The following is a 24605-nucleotide window of genomic DNA, read 5'->3' on the forward strand; positions in this document are numbered from 1 at the left end:
GAAACTGAACAATTGGCAGTAGAAGTTCTGCGATGGCTCCAAAACACTCGTCCCCCTCGCTGTTGGTTGAACGATGTCGTGAAGTTGATTAAAATTGGTTGAATCGTTGAAATGTTGAATTGTTGAATTGTTGAATCGTTGAATCGTTGAATCGTTGTATCGTTGAATCGTTGAATCGATGAATCGATGAATCGTTGAATCGATGAATCGATGAATCGTTGAATCGTTGAATCGATGATTAATCTGTAATTAAAAATAAAAAATAAAATTAATTATATTTCATATCATTCAAAAGATTTTTCATGAATGATAAACATGAATAAAAACAATCATGATTTAAAAAATGAATGTGTGAGAAGTAATAATTAAGATTAGAAAATAATACTAACCGTTGATTGAGATCCAGACGAAGCCCCAGATTCGTCGATAAAGATGATCCAGAAGAAATAAAGATGTTAATTCACACTTTCGACCATGACAATATTTTAATCGAAACGCAAATCCTCTTCTACCGAATTGGTCGAAAGTGTGTTAATGATTCTAATCGCGTACCGAGCAAACTGTTTTTTAACAAGAATATTTTAACAAATTCTTGCATTGATTTTAAATAACGAATGAATTACTTTTAAAGCAATCTATACGATTGCATACAAAAAATGCAACATTTTTCGAAACAAAGTGACTCTAAGATTGCATTGCTCGCAATCGCAACTGAAGCACTGAAAATCAAAGTTTAGTTAAAGCAAGTCGTAGCGTACTTCTGTTTATTTATTATGTTCCTAATAAAAAATATATTAATCGTTTTATAATCCAATTATTTAAACTACGTATTCCAAAAACTCTGAAATCGTGCTACTATTTTTATATGCTTTAATTATTAATAAAAAAAAAATTATTCAAAAGATGCAACCACAAACTTGTAAACTACAAAAAAAAAATAAGATAAAATACAAACGAACAAATATCGCGTTGCATTCTATCTTTCAAAGAATAAATTTAATCGCTATAGGGTTATTTTTACAGAAGTATGCTAATTGCGTTAATACCTATAGGAAAAAATAGATATAGCATTAGTGTAAAACTAAACAAGGTACAATATTTATATATAATTTTTTGAACAATTAATTAGAATCGATTAAACGTGTCTTGAATTATTTATATGAATTTAATACCATAAGAAATAAAATGAATTTATATTAATAAAATTTAAACAACAATTGCAACGCGTGATTAAATAATTAATTCAATAAATCATTTCATTCACATTAGAATTAATTAACAAAACGAGAAGTTAAAATTTTCTAATGCACCGAACGTCAGCCATTGGCCCGACAGTGCTTACGTTGCACCATACAAATTCTATGGACACCGTAAGCAATATCGATTACCGGATCTCACCACTGGGAGGTTGCTGCGTCGGAGATCCATTTAGAAATAAATATATTCCTAAAATTAAAGAAAAGGAAAAAAGTAATATTTGAATGTATGTATGTTTTTGTATCTTTTACCACTTAGTAGAATGTCAATGGAATGATGGTGAACGTCTTTCTAAAACGATGAGAAGAATAGGATGATGGCCAACGTCTTTCTGAAATCATAAAAATCTGTATCAAAATCATTTTAAGACTATAGAAAAATATATGATCTTTTAATTTTGATTATATATCTTTTTACCTAATTTCAATGCATTCACAGCATCGATTATGACTGCATAAATCTGTAAATCAAATGAGATTTAATTAGATATCAAATTCTGTAATAAAATATTATCTAATTAAGCGGTATTAAATGATTAGACGGAAAGGGAAATCGTTATGTCTTACCTGTGACGCGTTCAAACGCGAAATAAGACGTTTGGTATACGTCATCACCTCTCCCCTCCTAGTAAGCATAACTAGTAAGCATAGCTAGACGTTCGGGACGTTTTTCTATGTGTACTTTGATAAAGGACATTCCCGGAATTCGTTGAGGAATATAAACATAGCTAACGTTCGACAACGTTTGACTTTGACCTTGTCCTTCTCGTATCTTTCTTTTTCTTCATATACATTCAATCGTATGGATCGTTACTACACATAAAAATAAAAAGTAAATACGCATGTTAGAAAATAAATTCCTACAAATAAAAAACATAGTATGAGAATGTATTGAGTGTTACTTTTTTGTTGATGTATTGTTTTGTATTTTTAAAGATAGACTTTTATTTAATTCTATGTGTCTTTATATTGATTCTTCGATTGAAATTATTTTAGAATATAATTATCAAATGTAATCTGGAATTTTTTATAAGCATAATAGAAATGTATATGCATAATAAAATGTATATATTAAATGTATTAGATTGCTAGGAAATTTAGATAATCAATAAGTATATTTATGTATATATCGATTATTAGATTTAAAATTATCAAAAATAATTGTTAAATTGATCTCAAATATTGGATAAACTAATTACAATGCATATATATATTGAAACATTATTAAGACATCATACTATTCCTAAGAATATGTCGAGCATAAAAATACTTTTTAAATCATTTCTGATAGTGAAATAAATTATATTTTACCTTAGGGCTATGTTCTTCATGCATTGCATCATGTCTAGTTGCATCGAGTGCATCCAAGAGTAAAGAGAAGTCTAATGAGATGATTAATATAACCTGAAAAAAATTAAAAATATAATTAATATATAATAGACCATTTAATTATATACATATATATGATTATTAAAATCAAATATGAAATAAAGAATAGTTTGAATGCATCTTAAATGACATAAATAAAGATGATAACTAATTATATGTAATAATGTAAATGAAAAGTTAGGTTAAGAGAAAAATGTCACTTTTCATGATTGTCGTTTTCAATTTTGCATGGGTGCATATGCATGTATGGACTTACATTAGACAAAGAGAAGAAAGTTTTCGATGCTCCGATGTTTTTATTCTCACTCTGGCCGATACATTGAAACTCGTGCAGTAGTGATTGTTTTTCATCTGTGTCCATTAGGTAAGCTGTAATATATTGAACCGTAATTAAAATTGTATTAAATTCACGAAGTGAAAAGAACGCTGATTGGCCGTTTAATTACAATCTTGTATTTCGGACGTCACGTGACCATTAGAAATTCATGTATAATGCTTCACGCACACAAGAATGTCCTCACACATACATAACTTGGCTTTCTTCTTCACAACTTTAGTCAAACTGGAAATTATATTTTATTCATTAAATAAATCCAAAATCAATTCTATTTTTCTATAAAATGTATACGTCTCTTAAAAATATTTAAAAAATAATGAATAGAATAAAAACGATGTAGACTAATAACTTTTTCGTAGTATACTTTTTTTTCATACTTATACGGAATAAATGGAAGTAATATTTATATGTAATAAAAATGTACTGTACTTATTACGTATAGGAGGGTTGAAGAGTTCTGAGTCTGGCATATGAAGGCATTCTAAGAAATAAAATGACTGACATTTCGTTAATTTATCTTCAATTAATAGTACGACGAATCATTTTCACCACGAACGAAATAGAAAGAACGCTGATTGGCTGAGCTTGTATTGGCACGTGACCATATAGAAATTCAAATATTTGTATGAATAAATCGTTTTTCATTTCTTTTTTTTCGAATATATATATATATATATATAATAAAATAAAATAACATAATACTAATAATAATAATAAATAATAATAATAATAAAATAATATAATATAATACAATATAATATAATACAATATAATATAATACAATATAATATAATATAATATAATATAATATAATATAATACAATATAATAAAATAATAAAATAATATAATAAAATAAAATATAATATATATATATATATATTGTAATAATTATATCTTAATAGTGTAGTTTTATTTAAGAAATTGCATGAAAATTAAAAGAATGTTAAAATGAGAACGTTATAATCATAAATTTTATGTATTAGGTTAAAAGATTTACACATAGCATATGAATGTGAGATAAATATAATTGAAAAAAAATATGAATTGACCGATTAAATATTACAGCAGCAATTGCAAAGGTATTTCAGAAAATAACTTGTATAATACAGGAGGATCGAACGATGTTTATGGTTTCTGAAAAACGATTTGGTTGAACATGCTAGAATAATAGACGGTTACAGAAAGACAATTGGATATTTTAACATATTTTTACTAGTCTCTAATATCTACCAGCAGTCCGTTCATGTCGACTAAACTATTGTAATTTTCTCAATTGCAGGATTGAAGTGCGGTCATCCTGCCGTGCCGATGAACGCCAAAGTGTCACTGTCCGACGAATCCTTGACAGTAGGCACCATAGCAAAATATACTTGTGATTCTGGATACGAATTATTTGGGTAAGTTTATCGAACAATTATTATATCCAATAATTCAATCAAAAAACAATTATATAATCATAATTTATGAATACATAAATCGTACATTCAATTGATACCATTTCAATTCGTACGATGTTAAATTTTAGTTTAAGTTGATGCATCCTTTTTTTTTTATTTCAATTAATCACCTAGCAACCTGTAGAAAGAAAAATTCAAATGTAAAATCATGTACTTTAAGATGATTCAATTAGATATAAATATAAAATATATAAAATATAAAATTGATTTAATTAAATCGTATCGAGAGAGAAGAAAAAAAATATAGGAAAAAAACTATTGCAATTTTGCAATTAACGTAATCCTGTACGAGTGTATTTAAATATGAGTAAGATTACTTTATTTATAAATATAAAAAATATATAAAATATAAAAAATTAATTTAATTAAATTATATCGAAAGAGATGACCAAAAAAATAGGAAAAAAACTATTGCAATTTTGCAATTAACGTAATCCTATACGAGTGTATTTAAATATGAGTAAGATTACTTTATTTTTCTCGAAAGAAAGAAACCCATTTGTACTAAAACATGACTCGGATATATGTGTATTAATGTTGTGAAGAGGTTTAAACGAAAAAAAAAAAAATAAGAGAAAAAGAAAGAATACTCCTTTAAATTCCTACACGATGACACTCGAGAATAAACGGCAGATTTGACTTCTCGATACAAGAAAGGCGTTTGCCTCGAGTGAACCTCGAGAAAAGGAATTATTAGCATGCGCTAAGACTAACGGTAAAACGTTTACAGAACGTTCGGCATTCATCCGAGAAAATGAGAACACTATTTCGATATGCTAGGTGATAATTAATACAATTTATCTCAAGAATTTCTCTCTTTGCAAAAAGAAACAAGAAAAAAAGAAAGAAAAAAAATTATGAAATTTTTAAATCGTCCAATCCAGTTTTTCTTTTTTTTCTTCTTCTTCTTCTTCTTTTTGTTTTATTTTTTTGTCCTCTCGTAATTTCTTTAAAGTATATCGTCGGAAGACAAGATAATCGAGATTATTTCCGGGAAAGCGAGAAACAGTTTTTATATCGATCGTGTTCGTTGGTTTGCTCGTAAAATCGAAGAAATTATTATTCGAGAGAAACGTTGATGATTATTGTTGTTGTTGTCGTTGTTGTTGTTGAAGGGGGGATTTATTTTTTTTAGAAAAATCGATCGTAAAATGTTAATCGTTGATACGCGTGTTTAAATGACTAAAAAAGGTAACACGTTGCTATTGATATCTTTTTCTTTTTATTTTGTCTAAATACGAACGACGAATTCGATCGTAAAGGGGTCATGATAGTACTTAATTAAACCGAAAAGAAATTAAATGGGAGAGAGAAATGTTAACGAGCCTAATCACGCACTTTTTAACGAACTAGTTTAGTATTCTTTATTCCGGTTTACTTGAAATTCGTAACATTTTACGAATAGATTTGAAATGTGTTCGAAGTAGTTTCAAATATGCTGCAAATGAAATATTACAGTTTTACGATCGTTTTATTTTATTTCACAAATTTCTAATCGTCCGATCATTATTTTTGCTTAACGTTTCGTAAAATAATAATTCATAATCGATAGTCAGTATAAATATAATAAATTAATAATTAAAATAGGTATAATATTATATAATTTATTATTATAACTATTTTAATATTTAAATTTCTGGATAAGATAAAAAAAACAATCAATTAAATAATTAATATTTGAATATTTTTAAAACAGAGAAAAATTGCATCTCACACAATCAAATATATAATTATTTATATAAAATACAAGATTTTCCTATTGATCAATATAACATTTATTAATATTAAACTATAAAGATTAACAATAAAAAATATAATTAAAAATATTTAATACTAGATTCACGTATTTTTCGTTGATTATTTTCTAATAACTCACAAACATTGTTTGAATAAATTTGAACGTATATTTCATTAGGTAATTAAAAAGTCAACAAATATTATTTAAAAAATAATATAAAACAATCAAATAGTCTCACACATCAGTCTATAAATCTAATAACCAATAAATAATATTTCTATTTATATATAAAAATTGTTTTTTTCTTTTTTCTACAAAAGAAAATGACAAAAATCAATTAATAATATTTGAATATTTTTATAACAGAGAAAAATTGCATCTCACACAATCAAATATATAATTATTTATATTAAATACAAGATTTTCCTATTGATCAGTGTAACATTGAATAATATATATTATAATATTAACAACAAAAAATATAATTAAAAATACTTAATATTAAATTTACGTATGTTTCGTTGATTATTTTCTAATAACTCACAAACATTGTTTGAATAAATTTAAACGTATATTTCATCAGGTAATTAAAAAGTCAACAAATATTATTTAAAAAATAATATAAAACAATCAAATAGTCTCACACATCAGTCTATAAATCTAATAACCAATAAATAATATTTCTATTTATATATAAAAATTGTTTTCTTTTTTTTTCTACAAAAGAAAATGACAAAAATCAATTAAATTAATAATATTTGAATATTTTTATAACAGAGAAAAATTGCATCTCACACAATCAAATATATAATTATTTATATAAAATACAAGATTTTCCTATTGATCAGTATAACATTGATTAATATTATATTATAAATATTAACAATAAAAAAATATAATTAAAAATATTTAACACTAGATTCACGTATGTTTCGTTGATTATTTTCTAATAATTCACAAACATTGTTTGAATAAATTTGAACGTATATTTCATTAGGTAATTAAAAATCAACAAATATTACTTAAAAAATAATATAAAACAATCAAATAGTCTCACACATCAGTCTATAAATCTAATAACCAATAAATAATATTTCTATTTATATATAAAAATTGTTTTCTTTTTTTTTCTACAAAATTAAAATGACACTATATTTGAATACTTATACAAAAAATACATTTATTAATGAATTCTACCCAAAACGGAAATATTAAAGTCACGTACTATCGATACAAACAAACGTTTATTCTTTCTTGTATATGTTGTATATGTATTTGTTGTTATTCTTTCTTCGTATTTTGAAGAAGTAACAGTATGGGAATGGAAAATCGAGTAAAATAAGAACGATTGATGTTTCGTTAAAAAGTATAGTCCCTATTATCGATGCTACTTCGACCTACTGTGGCTTTCTCTTGTCTCTTTCATACTCTCTCGGCATACTCGTAGTTTAAGTTGCCTATTTGATAGAAGAAAACGGATATACGTGTATATCTTCTAACGTTTTATTCGTATTTTTAATCCTTGTCACGTATTTTCCCTCTCTCTCTCTCTCTCTCTCTCTCTCTCTCTCTCTCTTTCTTTTTTTCTTTATAAGTAACAGTTAGATTGTTAATTAGTAAAAAGATAAATAAGTAAGTGAGTGGTAGTCTATGAAAGAAATTTTGCAGCTGCAACCAACCCGAACCATACGAAACGTTTAGTCACAGGTGGTGTTTCAAACACACCTCGTTGTTTGCGTTGTTATCGTCTTAAAAGAATCCTAACTGATCCTCTAATCTACAAAAAAAAAATAGAAATTAAGTCAGACTAAGTTACTTCGTTTAATTTATCTCGTAGTAATTAGAACACTAAAACTTTAGAAACTAGTCGAAGTTTGTTTAGAACACGATCAAACGCTTGGATATTCTGGAATGCAGAAATGTTACTGCACTGCACTGTAATACGTGTGGTTTTTTTTTCTCTCTTTCTCTCTCTTTTTCTGTTCTTTTTTTTTAAAAGAACAACATTACATCTCGTCATTCAGACAAACTAGAATTTATCTAACAGTAAAGTATTCTTGAAAAATATAATAAAATAATTATTTATTTTGTTGTTGTTTCTTACGATGATATTTTCTTTATTTGATTTTTCTGTTTTTTTTTTGTTTCATTCCTTTTTAGACGATTAAAACCATTTTTATTTAGTGTCGTATGGAAAATGATTAATCATTTATTTTATTTTTATTTTTATTTTATTTCATGATTAACACGCTTACGAGTAGCAATAAAGGAATCGAATTATTTTATTAATAATAAAAATGAATTTTTTTTTTTCTTACGATGATATTTTCTTTATTTGATTTTTCTTTTTTTTTGTTTGGTTTCCTTCCTTCTTAGACGATTAAAACCATTTTTATTTCGTGTCGTGTAGAAAATGATCGATTATTTATTTTATTTTTATATTTTGATTTTGATTTCGATTTTAATTTTGATTTTTCTTTCATGATTAACACGCTTACGTGTGGCAATAAAGGAATCGAATTATTTTATTAACAATAAACATTAATTATTTTTTTTTTCTTACGATATTTTCTTTATTTGATTTTCTGTTTTTTTTTTTTGGTTTCCTTCCTTTTTAGACGATTAAAACCATTTTTATTTCGTGTCGTGTGGAAAATGATTAATCATTTATTTTATTTTGATATTTTGATTTTGATTTTTATTTGTATTTTTATTTTGATTTTTATTTGTATTTTTATTTTGATTTTGATTTTTATTTTGATTTTGATTTTTATTTTTATTTTTATTTCGTGTCGTATAAAAATGAATCAATCATTTATTTTATTTTGATATTTTGATTTTGATTTTGATTTTTCTTTTTATTTTTATTTTTATTTTAGGATTAACACGCTTACGTGCGGCAATAAAGGAAAATGGCAAGGGGATTTGCCGTTTTGCGGTGAGTATTAAAATTCAACCTTTCGATAAATAATTATTGTCATTCCTTTAACGTTCGCTCGAGATTTCGAGTTGCAGACCAACTTTCTCTCTGGACGATCGTCAAAAGTCAAAGACTCGCGAAGAAGAAGCTCGTTCTTGGATAAGAGGGGAAGGGCGGCGAAAGGGGGAAGGTGGGATGAAGATGGGGTCATCGTACCCTTTCAAAAGACCCACACAGTATTTTAGATCGAAGAAAACGAAATCGAATTTCGCCCATCTTAAAATGCCAATCCGACTACTCTCCCCGTTTATTTTTCCTGACTTTCGCTGTCGCTTTTTCTTTCTTCCTTCCTTTTTTTTTTATTTATTTTATTTTGTTTTATTTTTTTTTCTTTACATAGAAAGCGATTGCCATTGCTATTACATTTTTTTTTTACTTTTAACAAACTATTTTTGACATTTTTATTAAATTAATTAGGTTAATTTGTATAAAAGGTTTACCAATCTTCAAAATGATTTTATTAAATTTCATTTGAAGATTTTAATTTGAAACAACCAATATTATTAAATGTTATAATAATCATAATAATATTATTTTAAATTAGAACATTTTTTTTTTACTTTTAACAAACTATTTTTGACATTTTTATTAAATTAATTAGGTCAAGTTGTATAAAAGGTTTACCAATCTTCAAAATGACTTTATTAAATTTCATTTGAAGATTTTAATTTGAAACAACCAATATTAAATGTTATAATAATTATAATTACTATTATATTATTATTATTATTATTATTATTCTAAATTTGAATATCGATTAATTTTCATTTGAAAATTTTCATTTGAAACAACCAATATTAAATGTTATAATAATCATAATAATAATTATTATTATTTTGAATTTGAACATTTTTTTTTTTTACTTTTAACAAACCATTTCCAATATTTTTATTAAATTAATTAGGTCAAGTTGTATAAAAGGTTTACCAATCTTCAAAATGATTTTATTAAATTTCATTTGAAGATTTTAATTTGAAACAACCAATATTAAATGTTATAATAATTATAATTACTATTATTATTATTATTATTATTATTCTAAATTTGAATATCGATTAAATTTCATTTGAAGATTTTAATTTGAAACAACCAATATTAAATGTTATAATAATCATAATAACTATTATTATTATTCTAAATTTGAATTAGAATTGTGCTGAGATTGTATTTTGAATAATTGTACGACGAAATCATTATTCTTCATTTTTTAACTTGACTGAATTAACGTTGTTCTTTGATTGAAAAAAGAAAATATGTTTTTTTTATTAATCAACTATTCATTTCATATTTTTCCTACTTAAATTATATTATTCTTGATTTTTATTTTCTTAATCATTTGTGTCGTGTGAAAAAATACTTCCGGTTACCACGAGACTTTCCCTTCGGTATTATAAAAAAGAGATATCGAGATTATAGTAGGAATTAGTAATCACTATTGTTACGCCATAACGTTATACGAGATAAAAAAAAAATCGATTTGTCTTTTTTATATTTATAAAATTCGTGAGACGAATTAACAAACAATTTTCAATTTTTTTTTTTTCATGAGATTTGATTGATATCACTTAAGATAATTAATTGTAATCGTTTTGCATCTATACGAACGAGTTAGGAATTTGTTCTATTTTTTTTTTTTTAATCGTAAGTATGAACGAATTCTATCGGATTGAAATTATCCTTAAAAGGTTGAATAATGCGTCTGGAAATTGTCGAGAACGCGGAAATGTCAGAAATGAAAATACCGTAAAAATTCTAACTATCCGATGTGATGAAATTTCCTTTCGTCAAGTATCCAACTAATTGTCGTCTCGTTATTACCAAATGCATCCTGCCGAGGTAACAAGACACTCCTATTAATCAGTCGACAACACTTTTGGCGTTAGAAACTATTAGAATAAGACTATTGAATGGGTGATTAACGAAACATGTAAATATAAATTAACCGTTACTTTAATCTATGATTCAATAAGAATTACAAATATTTCATTACAATTATCTAATATAATTATAATTAAATATACAACTTATATATACAAGTTATATAAATTATATAATTATAATTATATATATAGTTGTAATTATAATTATATTTAATATATAATATTAATATTAATAATATCAATATAATTATAATATTATTAATATTACTATCAAACACTATAATACTATCTAAATATATAATATTATTTATAGTATAAGTATATCTAATATACTACATAATATTATCTACAAACTATATAATTTAATTATAATTATATTTAATATATAATATTAATATTAATAATATCAATATAATTATAATATCATCTTCAATATTACTATCAAACACTATAATACTATCTAAATATATAATATTATTTATAGTATAAGTATATGAGTATACAGTATATGAGTATATGAGTATTGATATTAATAATATCAATATAATTATAATATCATCATCAATATTACTATCAAACACTATAATAGTATCTAAATATATAATATTATTTATAGTATTAGTATATGAGTATACATACTTATAGTATAAGTATATATAATATAGTACATAATATTATCTACTAACTATATAATTTAATTATAATTATATTTAATATATAATATTGATATTAATAATATCAATACAATTATAATATCATCTTCAATATTACTATCAAACACTATAATACTATCTAAGTATATAATATTATTTACTAACTGTATAATATAATTATAATTAAATATACAACTTAAATATACAAGTTGTATACATTATATAATTATAATTATATATATAGTTAGTAGATAATATCTATATTAATAATATCAAAATATAATTATAATATCATTAATATTACTATCAAACACTATAATACCATCTAAATATATAATATTATTTATAGTATAAGTATATGAGTATACATACTTATAATATAGTACATATTATCTACAATATTATATACTTAAATAATAATACCATCTAACAAACATAATATTAACATCAAAAAATTCATAATACAATTAAGTTAATTCACATTAACATATTGAAAATATCAGTTACAAAATTTTCTATAAATACTATAAATACAACAAAATACAAATCAACCTAACAAAATGATGATAAATTAAATGATCTATTTTTGAATCAGGTACAAACGTGGCATTTCGAAAACCAGCAAATCAATCGACAACGGTAAGAGGAGGAAACGCAGGACACGGAAACGATGGTGATCTTAGTACTGAACATGATGGCAAGAGATGTACAGAGACCTTGAGTGAACATAGTCCTTGGTGGAGAGTTGATCTACTTAAATCATACTCAGTTAAAGTGGTCAGAGTTACCACGAGAGGTTGTTGTGGTAAATACATGCTAATAATTAATCAATTTTTATACATACCTTAATTAATTATTAATTAATTGAAAATACTTTTGATGTATTTCATTCTTAAGGTCATCAACCTCACTAATCAATTTTTTATACATACCTTAATTAATTATTAATTAATTGAAAATACTTTTGATGTATTTCATTCTTAAGGTCATCAACCTCACTAATCAATTTTTTATACATACCTTAATTAATTATTAATTAATTGAAAATACTTTTGATGTATTTCATTTTTAAGGTCATCAACCTCTTCAGGATATCGAAATAAGAGTTGGTAATAGCAGTACCGAGTTACAAAGGAATCCTCTTTGTGCTTGGTTTCCTGGTACAATCGGTAAGTAACTAATACCAATCAGTTTTCCTATGCAAAATGTTGTAATTCACGCTTTCGATTCGTTAATACACTACACACACATACAAATATGTAGATACATATATATATTGTATATAACGGACACAACATGTGTGAACGTTCTCACAAGTTGGAATATCTCGAACGAGAAGAAAATGTTCGACGTTCGTAACAATAGGGTGAAATTATGAAAGAGAATCTTACCAGAGAAAGAAAAGATATTTGAAGAACAGTTTGTTTTGAAATTGCTGTAAATTCATTTTCCAAAAAAGTAATATATATATATATCTGGTTAGTTATCTTGATAATTATATTTTTTTTAATATGATCTTTTCATTCTCAAACAATTTGTTAATTAATGTATTTTAAATTATGAAGATTTTTTAACACAATTTTGTTGATTAATGAAGTCATGAAAAAAGTTTATTTTAAATGTAGCGTAAATTTAATTAATCAAAATAATTTAATATATTATATACAATATTAATTTAATAATTAATTTAAATTAATTTATTAATTAATTAATAAGCTATAATAATTTTTAATAATAATTTGACACCCTTAGAAATACGAAAACATTATTCTATTATATCTCATCTGTTATTTATACTTTTAAATTGAATTAAACACAAACATTCTTTAATATTTCGATACAAACGTAAATGAATTATTAATTTCAAAATAAACGGCTCATTTAAGAATTTTAGTGTCTTCTGTTTTCCTTGGTTCTTTTTGTTTTCTCGAAATTATATATCTAACGTCACTTAAATATGTTTCTTTCGAAACAATAAAAATTCTAACCAGTCGATAATTACAGAGGAGGGTATTACGAAGACGTTTGTCTGTGCCAGAGCTTTGGTCGGTCAATACGTTTTCCTGCAACTTGTTGGAGTAGAAGGAAGTTTGAGTCTTTGCGAAGTCGAAGTATTTGCCACCGATGGTAAGTTAATAATAATAATAATAATTAACTCACATTTCATTAACAAATTCAAATAACGAATAATTTTCTTTTTAATTATCAAATGATATTTCAACAAACAAATTAAATTTAATTTTGTTCTTTTTTTATTTAATCATTCTGTCCACGTTACAATTTAATTAAAATAGATAAACGTCAATTATACATTTTGATAATAATAATAATAATAATAATAGAAATAATAGATACGTTTAGTTCAGAATAATTTTGCAAAGAATATTTTTGATAATTTCTTTAATTTTATTCTTAATAATATTATATCAATGTGTGTATTTTCTTTTTCTTTTCCCCCGTTTGTAGAATTTTCGATCGACAGGTGTGCGAGTGCTGGAACACCTGCCGACGCAGATCTCGCAGCATTCAATTCGACTTGTTACGAATTCGTTGTTAAGAAAGGTGGATCATTTCAAGAAGCCAGAACTTATTGTCGTGCACGTGGGGGAGACTTGGTTCATGGTTTTCAAGTGAATATAATATATATTATTCTCATTTTCTATGGAATACGATCTATACATTTTGTTTATTAATTTTTAATAAATCTCTTTGCAGGGTGTCTCACCGATATTTATTCTAAACAATTTAGAAAGGCGAAAGGAAAAATTGAAAACCCAATTGGTATGGATCGGTGCTCAGAAAGAACCATTGATAACAGCTAGAACATGGCGATGGGTTGACGGTAATTTTATATTTATTTATTTTTAATAATTTTAATAATTTTATTTTTAGTAATTTTATATTTATTTATACGATACATTGAAATATTTTTAACAAATATTTCTTTTCATCAGAACTACATTTTCACACACACACACACAAGCGTTTATATATTTTTGAAATTATATTGAAACAAAAATATTATTCTTTTTATTTTAAATAAAGATAAAATTGCATGCAAAGTACGTAAAAAATTTTCGTTAAGAATATATTTGTCAAAAATATATGAAAAGAAAAAAGCAACAAAAAAATTTTTACAATTTTTAAAACGTATTGCAATTATCTTTTCTATTTAACTTTGTTTTTTTCTTTTTTTTTTATTTTTCCCCCATGAGTAAATAGCCACATGGTTTTTTTTTCCCTTCTCACGATTAAATATACAAGAAGAATAACGTTCGTGAGAATCGGAACACGGGGGGCGTGGGGAGGGAGGGAAGGAAATCAAAGTTGAGTAATCGAAAGAGAGAGAGAGAGAGAGAGAAGATAGAATCGTCCGAAGCCGATCGATTCGACACGTTGATTATCGGACAATTATGTGTTACCTGAGAATTCGTTTTTGTTTCGTTATCATCGTGACGTGACTTATAGTTAAATATCGTTGGGGATTATTATACGATTAGCTAATCGAATAATAATCATTGTCAACGTGATCACCTGACGCGTGATTAGTATATCAGGTATACATCATAAATAAAAACAGGTGTGAAAGTTATTTTATTCATTTTCTGACGAAATGTATCCTTAACGGATCAATGCCACCATATATAATAAAAGGGGCATGATACTTTTACTTATTGGGTCCCATGCCAATGCATGGTGGCAAAAATTATTTATTTGATTATTTATTTTTATCTTAAAAGATATCATACATTTGAAAATTACAAAATACAACACAATAATCTATAAATAAAAAGGATATTTAAATTGAATTTGTTTCTTCCATTATGCATATTTAAATTGTTATATTTTGTAATTAAAGTAAATTACAAATAAAATAATTAAAAATCATTGCCAGATGTGTCAACTGGGAACAAGATGAAAAATATCATTCGGTGTGTGAAAGGGTTCAATTTGATTAGGATTTATCATGATTTAAATTTACGTTAAAGGGTTAAATAAATACGTTTGTAATTTTTCAAAATGCATTGTTGTAAAATTAGAATTTATAGTTCGATAAAAATAAAACTCTCGTTTGGAATGGGATAACAGACAAAATCCAAGAATAGAATAAGTATTTAAATATATGAAACACACGTGGATAAATATGGCGAGTGTTTGTTATTATTATTCCAGGTGAAGTCGTGCAGAGACCGTCTTGGGGAAAGGATCAACCGAATAATTACAATGGTGAACAAAATTGCGTTGTACTGGACGGTGGTCGTGGTTGGCTTTGGAATGACGTTGGTTGTAACCTTGACTACCTTCACTGGATTTGTCAAAGCAGTGAGAATCCAAACAATATATATATATTTGTTTTTTCTTTTATGTACTTTCCATTTCGATAGAAGAAAATAATCAAACAATTTGTCTTTTGTTTCTGAAGTTATACTTCTTTTGACGCGTTTGAGAAAAAATAATAAGAGTGAATTTTGCACGATGCGCGTGAAGTTAGTTGGGATTTACGATGCGCGCGCACAACGTTATAAAATTAACAGCATGAAGTTAGTAGCGTTGGGGTATTGTTCACGTGTACCCCATATATGTTTTATATACGCCAAAGAAGTATAATTTCTTACATGCATACATAAGTACACACACCTGTTTTTGTTTTTATTTTTATTTTTCTCTTCCTCTCTACATATTTATTTTCCATTTTAGGGCCACCAATTTGCGGTAGTCCGGAGAAATTAGAAAATACAACGATAATTGGTACAAAAAGAGTAATAGGATCAACGATAGAGTATGCGTGTCCCGAAGGTCACATGCTCATTGGTTCGAAGACACGTACTTGCGAATCTAGCGGATTTTGGAGCACGACACCTCCTACTTGCAAATGTAAATGTCTTTCGAAAGAAAAGAAAAGAAAGAAAATAAATAAATAAATAAAAGAATCTCATCTTGTTGAATTTAAAGTCACGTAAGAGAGAGTGAGTTTCGTTCGTAATTTTTCAGTCGTCGACTGTGGCCCCTTACCCGAGCTTGACAACGGCGTGATCACGTTGTTAGAAAGCAGAACGACGCATGGTGCACTGGCCGATTATGCTTGCAACGAGAATTACACGCTGGTGGGTGACACCAGACGAAGATGCGGCGACGGTGGTATTTGGAGCGGACATAAACCACAATGTTTGTGTGAGTAGAATTTGATTTTCTTATTTTAATTTATTTTATTAAATCAGCGTGGACAACGACATGGGGCAACGACAACGACGAATTGTTAAACAAAATCAAAATTCTAGTCGATTGGTGCCCAGAACCACCAGAAGTTAACGGTGGATTGGTTACAATGACCGGAAGAAGAGCCGGCTCAACTGCAAGTTATTCCTGTCAAAATGGATTTATTTTATTCGGCGACAACGTAAGTTATAAGATTGTATTTGTACTTGTACTTTCTTTTGTTTTTTTGTTTGTTTTTTCTATATCGACAACGAATAAAACGATATTTAATTGTAATTTGATCCTCGAAGGTTTTAACTTGTGACATTGGTGGTGAATGGTCTGGCAAAGCTCCTCAATGTCGTTTCGTTGATTGTGGAACACCCGCGCAAATTGAATTCGGTAGTGTCACTCTTGTCAATGGTACTACAACTGTCGGAAGTTTAGCGGTTTATACCTGTCAGGACGATTATTGGTTGGTCGGTGATGAAAAACAGGAGTGCACCAAGGAAGGAAAATGGAGTCACGATACTCCATCTTGCGAATGTAATATTTTTAGCAAATTTTTTTCTTCTTTTTTCTTTTAAATAAATAAACTATCGGAAAAACCAATAAACAAGTGCCGATAATTACGACAGCTAATTAATTGTAATATTTTAATATTTATTTATATTTTTTATTTTATTATTATATATTTTATTATTGTAATTGTATCATAAAATCAATTGTTGTTATTTTTATACTCATTATTAAATCACTATTATTATTATTATTATTATTATCTGTAGAAATGATATTGTAAATTATATAGCAAATAAATGTTTTCAGTAATCACTTGCGAGGAACCAGAAGTACCAACTGGAAGTTACGTCATCGGTTACGATTTGAATGTTCATAGCGTGATAGAATATCATTGCGAGCCAGGAAACCTACTTCACGGAGAAGCAACGCATACTTGTGGGAAAGATGGCGAATGGACTGGGGATGTACCTACTTGCGAATGTAAATAAATTTATTAATGGGGAACAAAAAACAATTAAATAAGAATAAATCAAATGTTTCATTAAAAATCATTGCAAATGTATCTTCGTTTATTCGACAGACATAGACTGTGCCAAAGTTTTACCTGTACTTAACGGTACAGTTGAATACGTGAATGGTACGACTCACCTTGGAAGTGAAATAACTTATGGTTGTACTAAGAATTATCGATTGAACGGGGTTTCTAGAAGATATTGTTTGGATAACGGACAATGGAGCGATGCTACGCCAAAATGCGAAGGTAAATTAAAAGATTATTTTATTTTCAATATTTAATTAAAATATCCTAACTTACATTTAACTTATTTAATTAGTTGTAAGTGTGTTTGTGTGTGTGTGTGTGTGCATGTATTTATGAAGAGATCAGACAATCGATAATTGAAAGAATAATATAAAAGTTGTATTGTATATGTGTGTACATGGAGATAAGATGATTGCAGTTAAAGAACTAGTTATAGAAGTTTCGTGTATAGTAATTCATTTACGAATAAATGATCGAATGATTATTATTATTTCATAGAAATCAGATGTCCCGAGCCAGTTTTAGCAGAACATAGTATTCTTTCCGTGACTGGAAACGATCGTATATATGGTAGAACATTGATACGTACTGGTACAGCTGAAAATTCAAATACCGGAGCAACTTCTTACAAGATCGGTGCACTAGCTAAATACAGATGCGAGAGAGGTTACAAGGTCGTCGGAGAACCACTGTCGACCTGCGAGGATAATGGAAAATGGAGTGGTGAAGTTCCACAATGCGTCTGTAAGATACGAGACACGATATATTCTATTCGATGTAGCCTAACTTTTCATTTTTCGAGACCACTTGATACGTGTATGAAATGTGACTATAGTTATATAATATTATATCTAACAAAGAAGGAAGACTCTATACTTTAAGAATAGTATATTGAAGATAAACGTAGTGTAAAGTTTTATCTTACTTTATCTTTTTTTATTTTCGTAGACGTAGACTGTGAAAAACCTGAACATATACAACACGGTCGATACACTTTGACATCAAATGCCACGTATTACGGTGCTGCTGCACTTTACGAATGCGATGGAAACTTTGAATTGGATGGCTTTGCTAGGAGATTATGTTTGGAGAATGCCACTTGGAGTGGTACCACACCTGTTTGTCGAGGTAAACATAAATATACGTACGATTATAATTGATAATATTAAATTGTTTAATATTGTAATCGATATATTTGATTCTTTTTATTTTCTTTTATTTATTTTTGTATAGAAATCAGATGTAAGGATCCAGAAAAAGGTGGTGTTTTATCGACCCAAGTATCAACGCATAGCGTTGGTGGTGTCGCTCATTATAGTTGTCCAAAAGGTTTTTACATGGAAGGCAACGAGACGAGATTTTGTTTGCAAAATGGAACTTGGAGTGATACCACGCCTGCTTGCTTTTGTGAGTACATTTAATAATAAATTAAAAACATTTTATTAAATTATCTTCAATATAATTATTTTCAAACTCGAATAATGTTTGTTTTGTTTAGCTATCGATTGTAAACATCCAGGATCGATAGAAAATGGAAGAGTTATTGTTGTAAATGGATCAACTACTTACGGTGGTGCAGCTGAGTATCATTGTCTTCCGCAATACGAAAGAATAGGACCTTTTCTCAGGAAATGTTTGGATACAGGATATTGGAGTGGGGATGAACCCAAATGCGAACGTACGTTCATTTTCCTAATAATCATAAAATGAAATATATAAATCATTTTATTCTCGTTCGATTATAAATTACATATATAAATTTGTAGTAATTACAAATGAAGTTGCTGAAGCTCAAGGAGTTGGTACAAGCGTTGGTATTGGGGCTGCAGTGATCATCTTCATCCTGATCATCCTAGGACTGGTATACTTAAGACTGTAAGTTTCATTGATTTCTCAAAACAATTATTTAATTAAACACATTAAATAAATCAAAATAATTGTATTACAGACGAAAGGCTACACCTGTAAAGAATACGGAAAATGTTCAAGCAGCTGAAAGAAAGGAGGATCAAAATGCAGCTGTGATGTCTTACGCGACCTTGAACGATGGGATACCTAATACAATGTATGAAAATGTACCGGAAGAAGGTCTTTACGATAATCCGTATAGCATAAGCGGTAGTATGTATGGGTAAGTACAATTTTTAACATTATTTATTACAATTTAATTTAAATGTTATTAATAATGATAATAATATTACAGATATGGAAATACCCGAAGAGTGTATGGTAGAACGGGTGGTCATTACGAAGCTGAACCAATATCGAATAGGAATGGCATAACTATCAATGGTGTTTCCGTACGATAGTTATGTTAAATATACGCTGTCTGTATATTGTTTTTATTTCTGAAGAAAAATCTGTCTCTACGCTTTTCTTCTTCTTCTTTTTCTTTTTCTTTTTTTTCTTTTTATTGCGTATCATATATGCAATAAAATAATTCCAAGGCTACGCGACCTTATATGTACAGGATTTATTAATTGTTGGGTACGTGAAAGATACCTAAACGGCCTCGTTTTCGCATTATTTATATTACTATGATAATATACGTGTAAATAAACAACACAATGATTTAGATTTAAGAGACGTTCGATGATTGGATCATACGGTTGATAAGAACGATATTACATTGTTCTTTTTATATAGAAAAAGATCTTTTTTTAAAAAAAAAATAACAAAGATGGACGTCGAACGTTCGAATCGATTTGAACGTTTGGAGTAATAAAAAAAAAAGAATAAATAAATAAATAAAAAGAAGTAAAATATCGATAGTTCGACGCTTGTCGTGTTGCTTGAAACACATCGATTACGTACTTGTATGATTCTGTATATAGAATGTTCCGATTATATTATAATTCATTGTTTTCTTTCTAGAATTTAAGCGACACGTTGTAGTATAAATATACTTATACATATATGTCGATATTTTATGTTTTTTTTTTATTTTTATTTTATTTCTTCGATCAAATGCGAATAAAGAGCAACACGAGTTTGTTTTAAAACAGCCTCTAAGCACATTTCTTATACCAAATCATCTAAAAAATCCCAAAATTATTATTAGGCAAAAAATGTTATAACCTTCATAAAAAATTTAAATATATTAAATATAGATTTATATTAACACACCTATGACATAGGAGACGTAGAAATAAGCCCGACTATTCTTTCTTGAACACTGAATATCATTTTTCACATTTTTAACTCATTTTTTTAAAATAAATATTTCAAATAAATAGGAAATATGAATGGAAGAAATTTGAATGGAATTTTAGTTCCATCTTCATGCTGTAGGTAGCGCTGATTGTCCCCAATAGCGCTATACTCGATTTATTTGTTTAATTCGTCATCTAAAAAAACAACATTCTCGTGAATTTAATTTGGTATGAAAGTAAGAGTTTAAATTGGTATATATGTACATCTATCGGAACCGATCTTATCCAAATATGGTAATGAATTTTTCAGCGTGTACTTATTCCAAGTATGGTGAAACCAAAGAACTTTAAGACCAGGATCGTAACTAATGATTTCGTATCCCTTTTCATACATATTTCCTGTCAACAAATTTTCTTTATAAAATCTTTTTTTATTCTCATATCAAAATAACATTATACGCGTGGAAATATGTTTATTTCGAAATGATTTACTTTTTTATGTTTATAGAAAATTGTTCTGTCATTTCAAAAATTCATTGATACTCTGAATCATTATTACGAGATGAATAATAATTCGAATTAATTGTTTAATAATTATTAAAAAAAAATTGAAAATCGAATTGAATTGCTTGTAAATACTGGGTTGAATCTCATGAAAATAATGTTTTTAATTGGCCTAAATATTATCGCTACATTGTTTCATGATTACTCACATATAACGTAGCCATGAGATTTCGAATGGTTCTCCAGATGGAGTTAGTAGTCCGGGTGTGGTGAATAAACTGCAGTGACGAGTGACGTGACTCATAGTGCTACACGAAACACAGTCTCTTTGTGGAGTTTCTTTCTTGTTTAAATCTGATTTTTTTATCAGGTGAGTTTTAATTTCGTTTAACATATTTTCTATATATTTTAATTAATTGACAATTCATATTAACAATATAAACATATGATTTATATTTAACATTAAAAAACGAACGATAAATTTGTATCTACGTTCGTACAGCCATTATTGTTTCTTGACATACGATGTTTTAACTTTCGTACAAATTATTGATCAGATTACAATTATTTCATTAATAAATGATGAAAAACAAATCTGTGATGTGTCATTATATTGGAATGAATATTCTTATGCCCAATATTTGAGTTATTATTAGATTATTTTTAAAAAAATTTATATGAGATTTGGAAAGGATGACAACGACAGTACAGTGCAGTATATAGGAAAATAAGAACCAGATGCATAAATTAGATTTACGTACTAAGATAAGATTAAGAAAGTAATTTAATTACGAGTCCAGTGGTTACATTTTACGAATATTTTGTTAAATAAACTAATGATTATTTCTAATAATTCGATACAAATTTATTCAAATGATTTAATGAAGATTACTTTATTTCACAGTTATAATTTTGTAAAACCCGCGCGACGGCCATTTTGGTTTTTTTTCACATTAAATTTAAATTTTACAAGTGTAAGTAATGGTTGGGTAAAAATAAATATTCGTTGTTCCTTTCGTCGCGATTAAAGTGAGTCAAGTTTGGAGATTGTGTTGGAAAAAATGGTGAGTTAATGTCCTCATAATCGTGTGCTCGTGCTAGTCATATTATTTTTATCCTAATTTCGGTTACGTCCAAGTATTTTGAATTAATTACCCAAAAATAAACGATGACGGTAATAGTATCATGACAAAGTTACATGATAGGTAGAAAAAATTACATTAACACAGAAGATATATATCATATTAGATAGTTATACTTAATTATTAATAAATATATATAATGTATCTATTAATTTAATTATATTTATTTATTTGTTTTTAGCCAGTCAACATGTCTGCCCGTAAAACAGCAGGTCGTCGTGCAACCACAAAGAAACGTGCACAGCGTGCAACGTCCAATGTATTTGCGATGTTCGACCAAGCGCAGATCGCAGAATTCAAAGAAGCATTTAACATGATCGATCAAAACCACGACGGCTTCATAGATAAGGAAGATCTTCACGATATGCTTGCATCTCTTGGTAAATAATAACGTATGCAAGCAAATATATAAACTAATGATTTATATTATAACAAATATTTCTATATGTTATAGGAAAGAATCCTACCGATGATTATCTAGAAGCTATGATGAACGAAGCGCTTGGTCCTATTAATTTCACAATGTTTCTAACTTTATTCGGAGAGAGGCTCCAAGGTACAGATCCTGAAGATGTTATTAAGAATGCATTTGGTTGTTTCGATGAAGAAAACACCGGTCACATAAATGAAGAACGTCTGCGTGAACTTTTGACGACAATGGGTGACAGGTAATTTTGTGAAAATAATTTCTCACTTTTAACGACGTTGAAAAATCTATAATACTGTAATTATATGTTTTGTCTGTACGCTTACAGATTCACCGATGACGACGTAGATGAAATGTACCGCGAAGCACCCATCAAAGGATCAATGTTTGATTATTTAGAATTCACACGAATTTTAAAGCACGGAGCTAAAGATAAAGATGAACAGTGAGCATTTATACATTCTGGTATTTCTGTACATGCGGATCTGTCTCTTCTATCATAAAAAGTATTAAGTTCTTCCTTATTTCTATTTTCAAAATATGTTTAATACATTATTTATAAAACATGACATTTGGATTTTACAAATCTTTAGTTAGTGTTACATTTTCATCCATAACCACACATATGCCATCAATATTTTTATTCTATTTAATTTATGCCATGTTGTTTTTAATATATACATATTATATTATAGAAAAAGTATATATGACGTTAAAACTTTGGTTATGGTATAGAAAAGAAAAAGAAAAGGAGATAATATTGTGCATTAAAAAAAGGGGATCAGTAATATAGAAATTATTGAACTCCTTTTCACCACTTTATTGTGGTGTTATATATTATAATATTAATAGTAATAATAATAATAATAATAATAAAAACAACAACAAGGCGGTAGATAGGAAATAGATATTTAAGGATATATATACTTACAATCTTGTAACTGTTGTAGATTTGGCATTTATATTTTAATATAATAATCCACTCTGTGAATATGATTTAATAACGTTGGACTGTCCTCATTTTTAATTACAGATAATCCAACGAAACTTTAATTACAATACACGCGAATAATTACGAATATACAACTAACAATTAATTCCAACAAACGTATATGTTCTCCTCGTGTGACATTTCCTCGTTTCTAATTCCAGATTACGATTTTATTTATATAACAAATATCAATTTATCCTATGGTAGAAAATCAAAATAATATAAAATAAATAATCTATTTTTATATAACAAAAAGTAATATATATATCTAAATTACATAACAAGATAATTAAAAGTTATGATAAAACTTCTACATACATATATATATATAAATTTTAATCTGAATTCCTTCCATTTCCTTTATCATAATTATAATATCCTATACCAGATGAAAAAGTTATCCTACTAAAGAAAAAAAAGAAAAAATCTATCCTGTCAC

General features: G+C 27.1%; 2 protein-coding genes across 3 annotated transcripts; both read left to right on the top strand.

Annotated features, from left to right (window-relative positions):
• Positions 1–4104: 4104 nt before the first annotated feature.
• On the top strand, positions 4105–20266 carry LOC122525699 (sushi, von Willebrand factor type A, EGF and pentraxin domain-containing protein 1). Its single transcript, XM_043648620.1, has 22 exons — positions 4105–4132; positions 4263–4380; positions 9058–9116; positions 12287–12496; positions 12765–12860; positions 13696–13818; positions 14158–14321; positions 14407–14533; positions 15865–16014; positions 16390–16566; positions 16684–16863; positions 16971–17089; positions 17199–17433; positions 17716–17889; positions 17990–18169; positions 18449–18694; positions 18899–19078; positions 19184–19357; positions 19449–19628; positions 19717–19825; positions 19899–20081; positions 20154–20266. The coding sequence occupies exons 1-22, from the start codon at positions 4105–4107 to the stop codon at positions 20257–20259; spliced, it is 3318 nt and encodes a 1105-aa protein (XP_043504555.1). The 3' UTR covers positions 20260–20266.
• Positions 20267–21871: 1605 nt separating this feature from the next.
• LOC122525665 (myosin regulatory light chain sqh) lies at positions 21872–24278 on the top strand. Of its 2 annotated transcripts, none has more exons than XM_043648592.1 (4): positions 21872–21976; positions 22930–23128; positions 23203–23416; positions 23504–24278. In XM_043648592.1, the coding sequence occupies exons 2-4, from the start codon at positions 22939–22941 to the stop codon at positions 23622–23624; spliced, it is 525 nt and encodes a 174-aa protein (XP_043504527.1). In that variant the 5' UTR covers positions 21872–21976; positions 22930–22938; the 3' UTR covers positions 23625–24278. The 2 variants fall into 2 exon arrangements, with proteins under 2 accessions (XP_043504527.1, XP_043504526.1); XM_043648591.1 differs by lacking the exon at positions 21872–21976 and adding an exon at positions 22569–22670.
• Positions 24279–24605: the final 327 nt, after the last annotated feature.

Source organism: Polistes fuscatus, unplaced genomic scaffold (assembly GCF_010416935.1).
Source record: "Polistes fuscatus isolate 324 unplaced genomic scaffold, CU_Pfus_HIC Scaffold9, whole genome shotgun sequence".
NCBI classification, from domain to species: domain Eukaryota; kingdom Metazoa; phylum Arthropoda; class Insecta; order Hymenoptera; family Vespidae; genus Polistes; species Polistes fuscatus.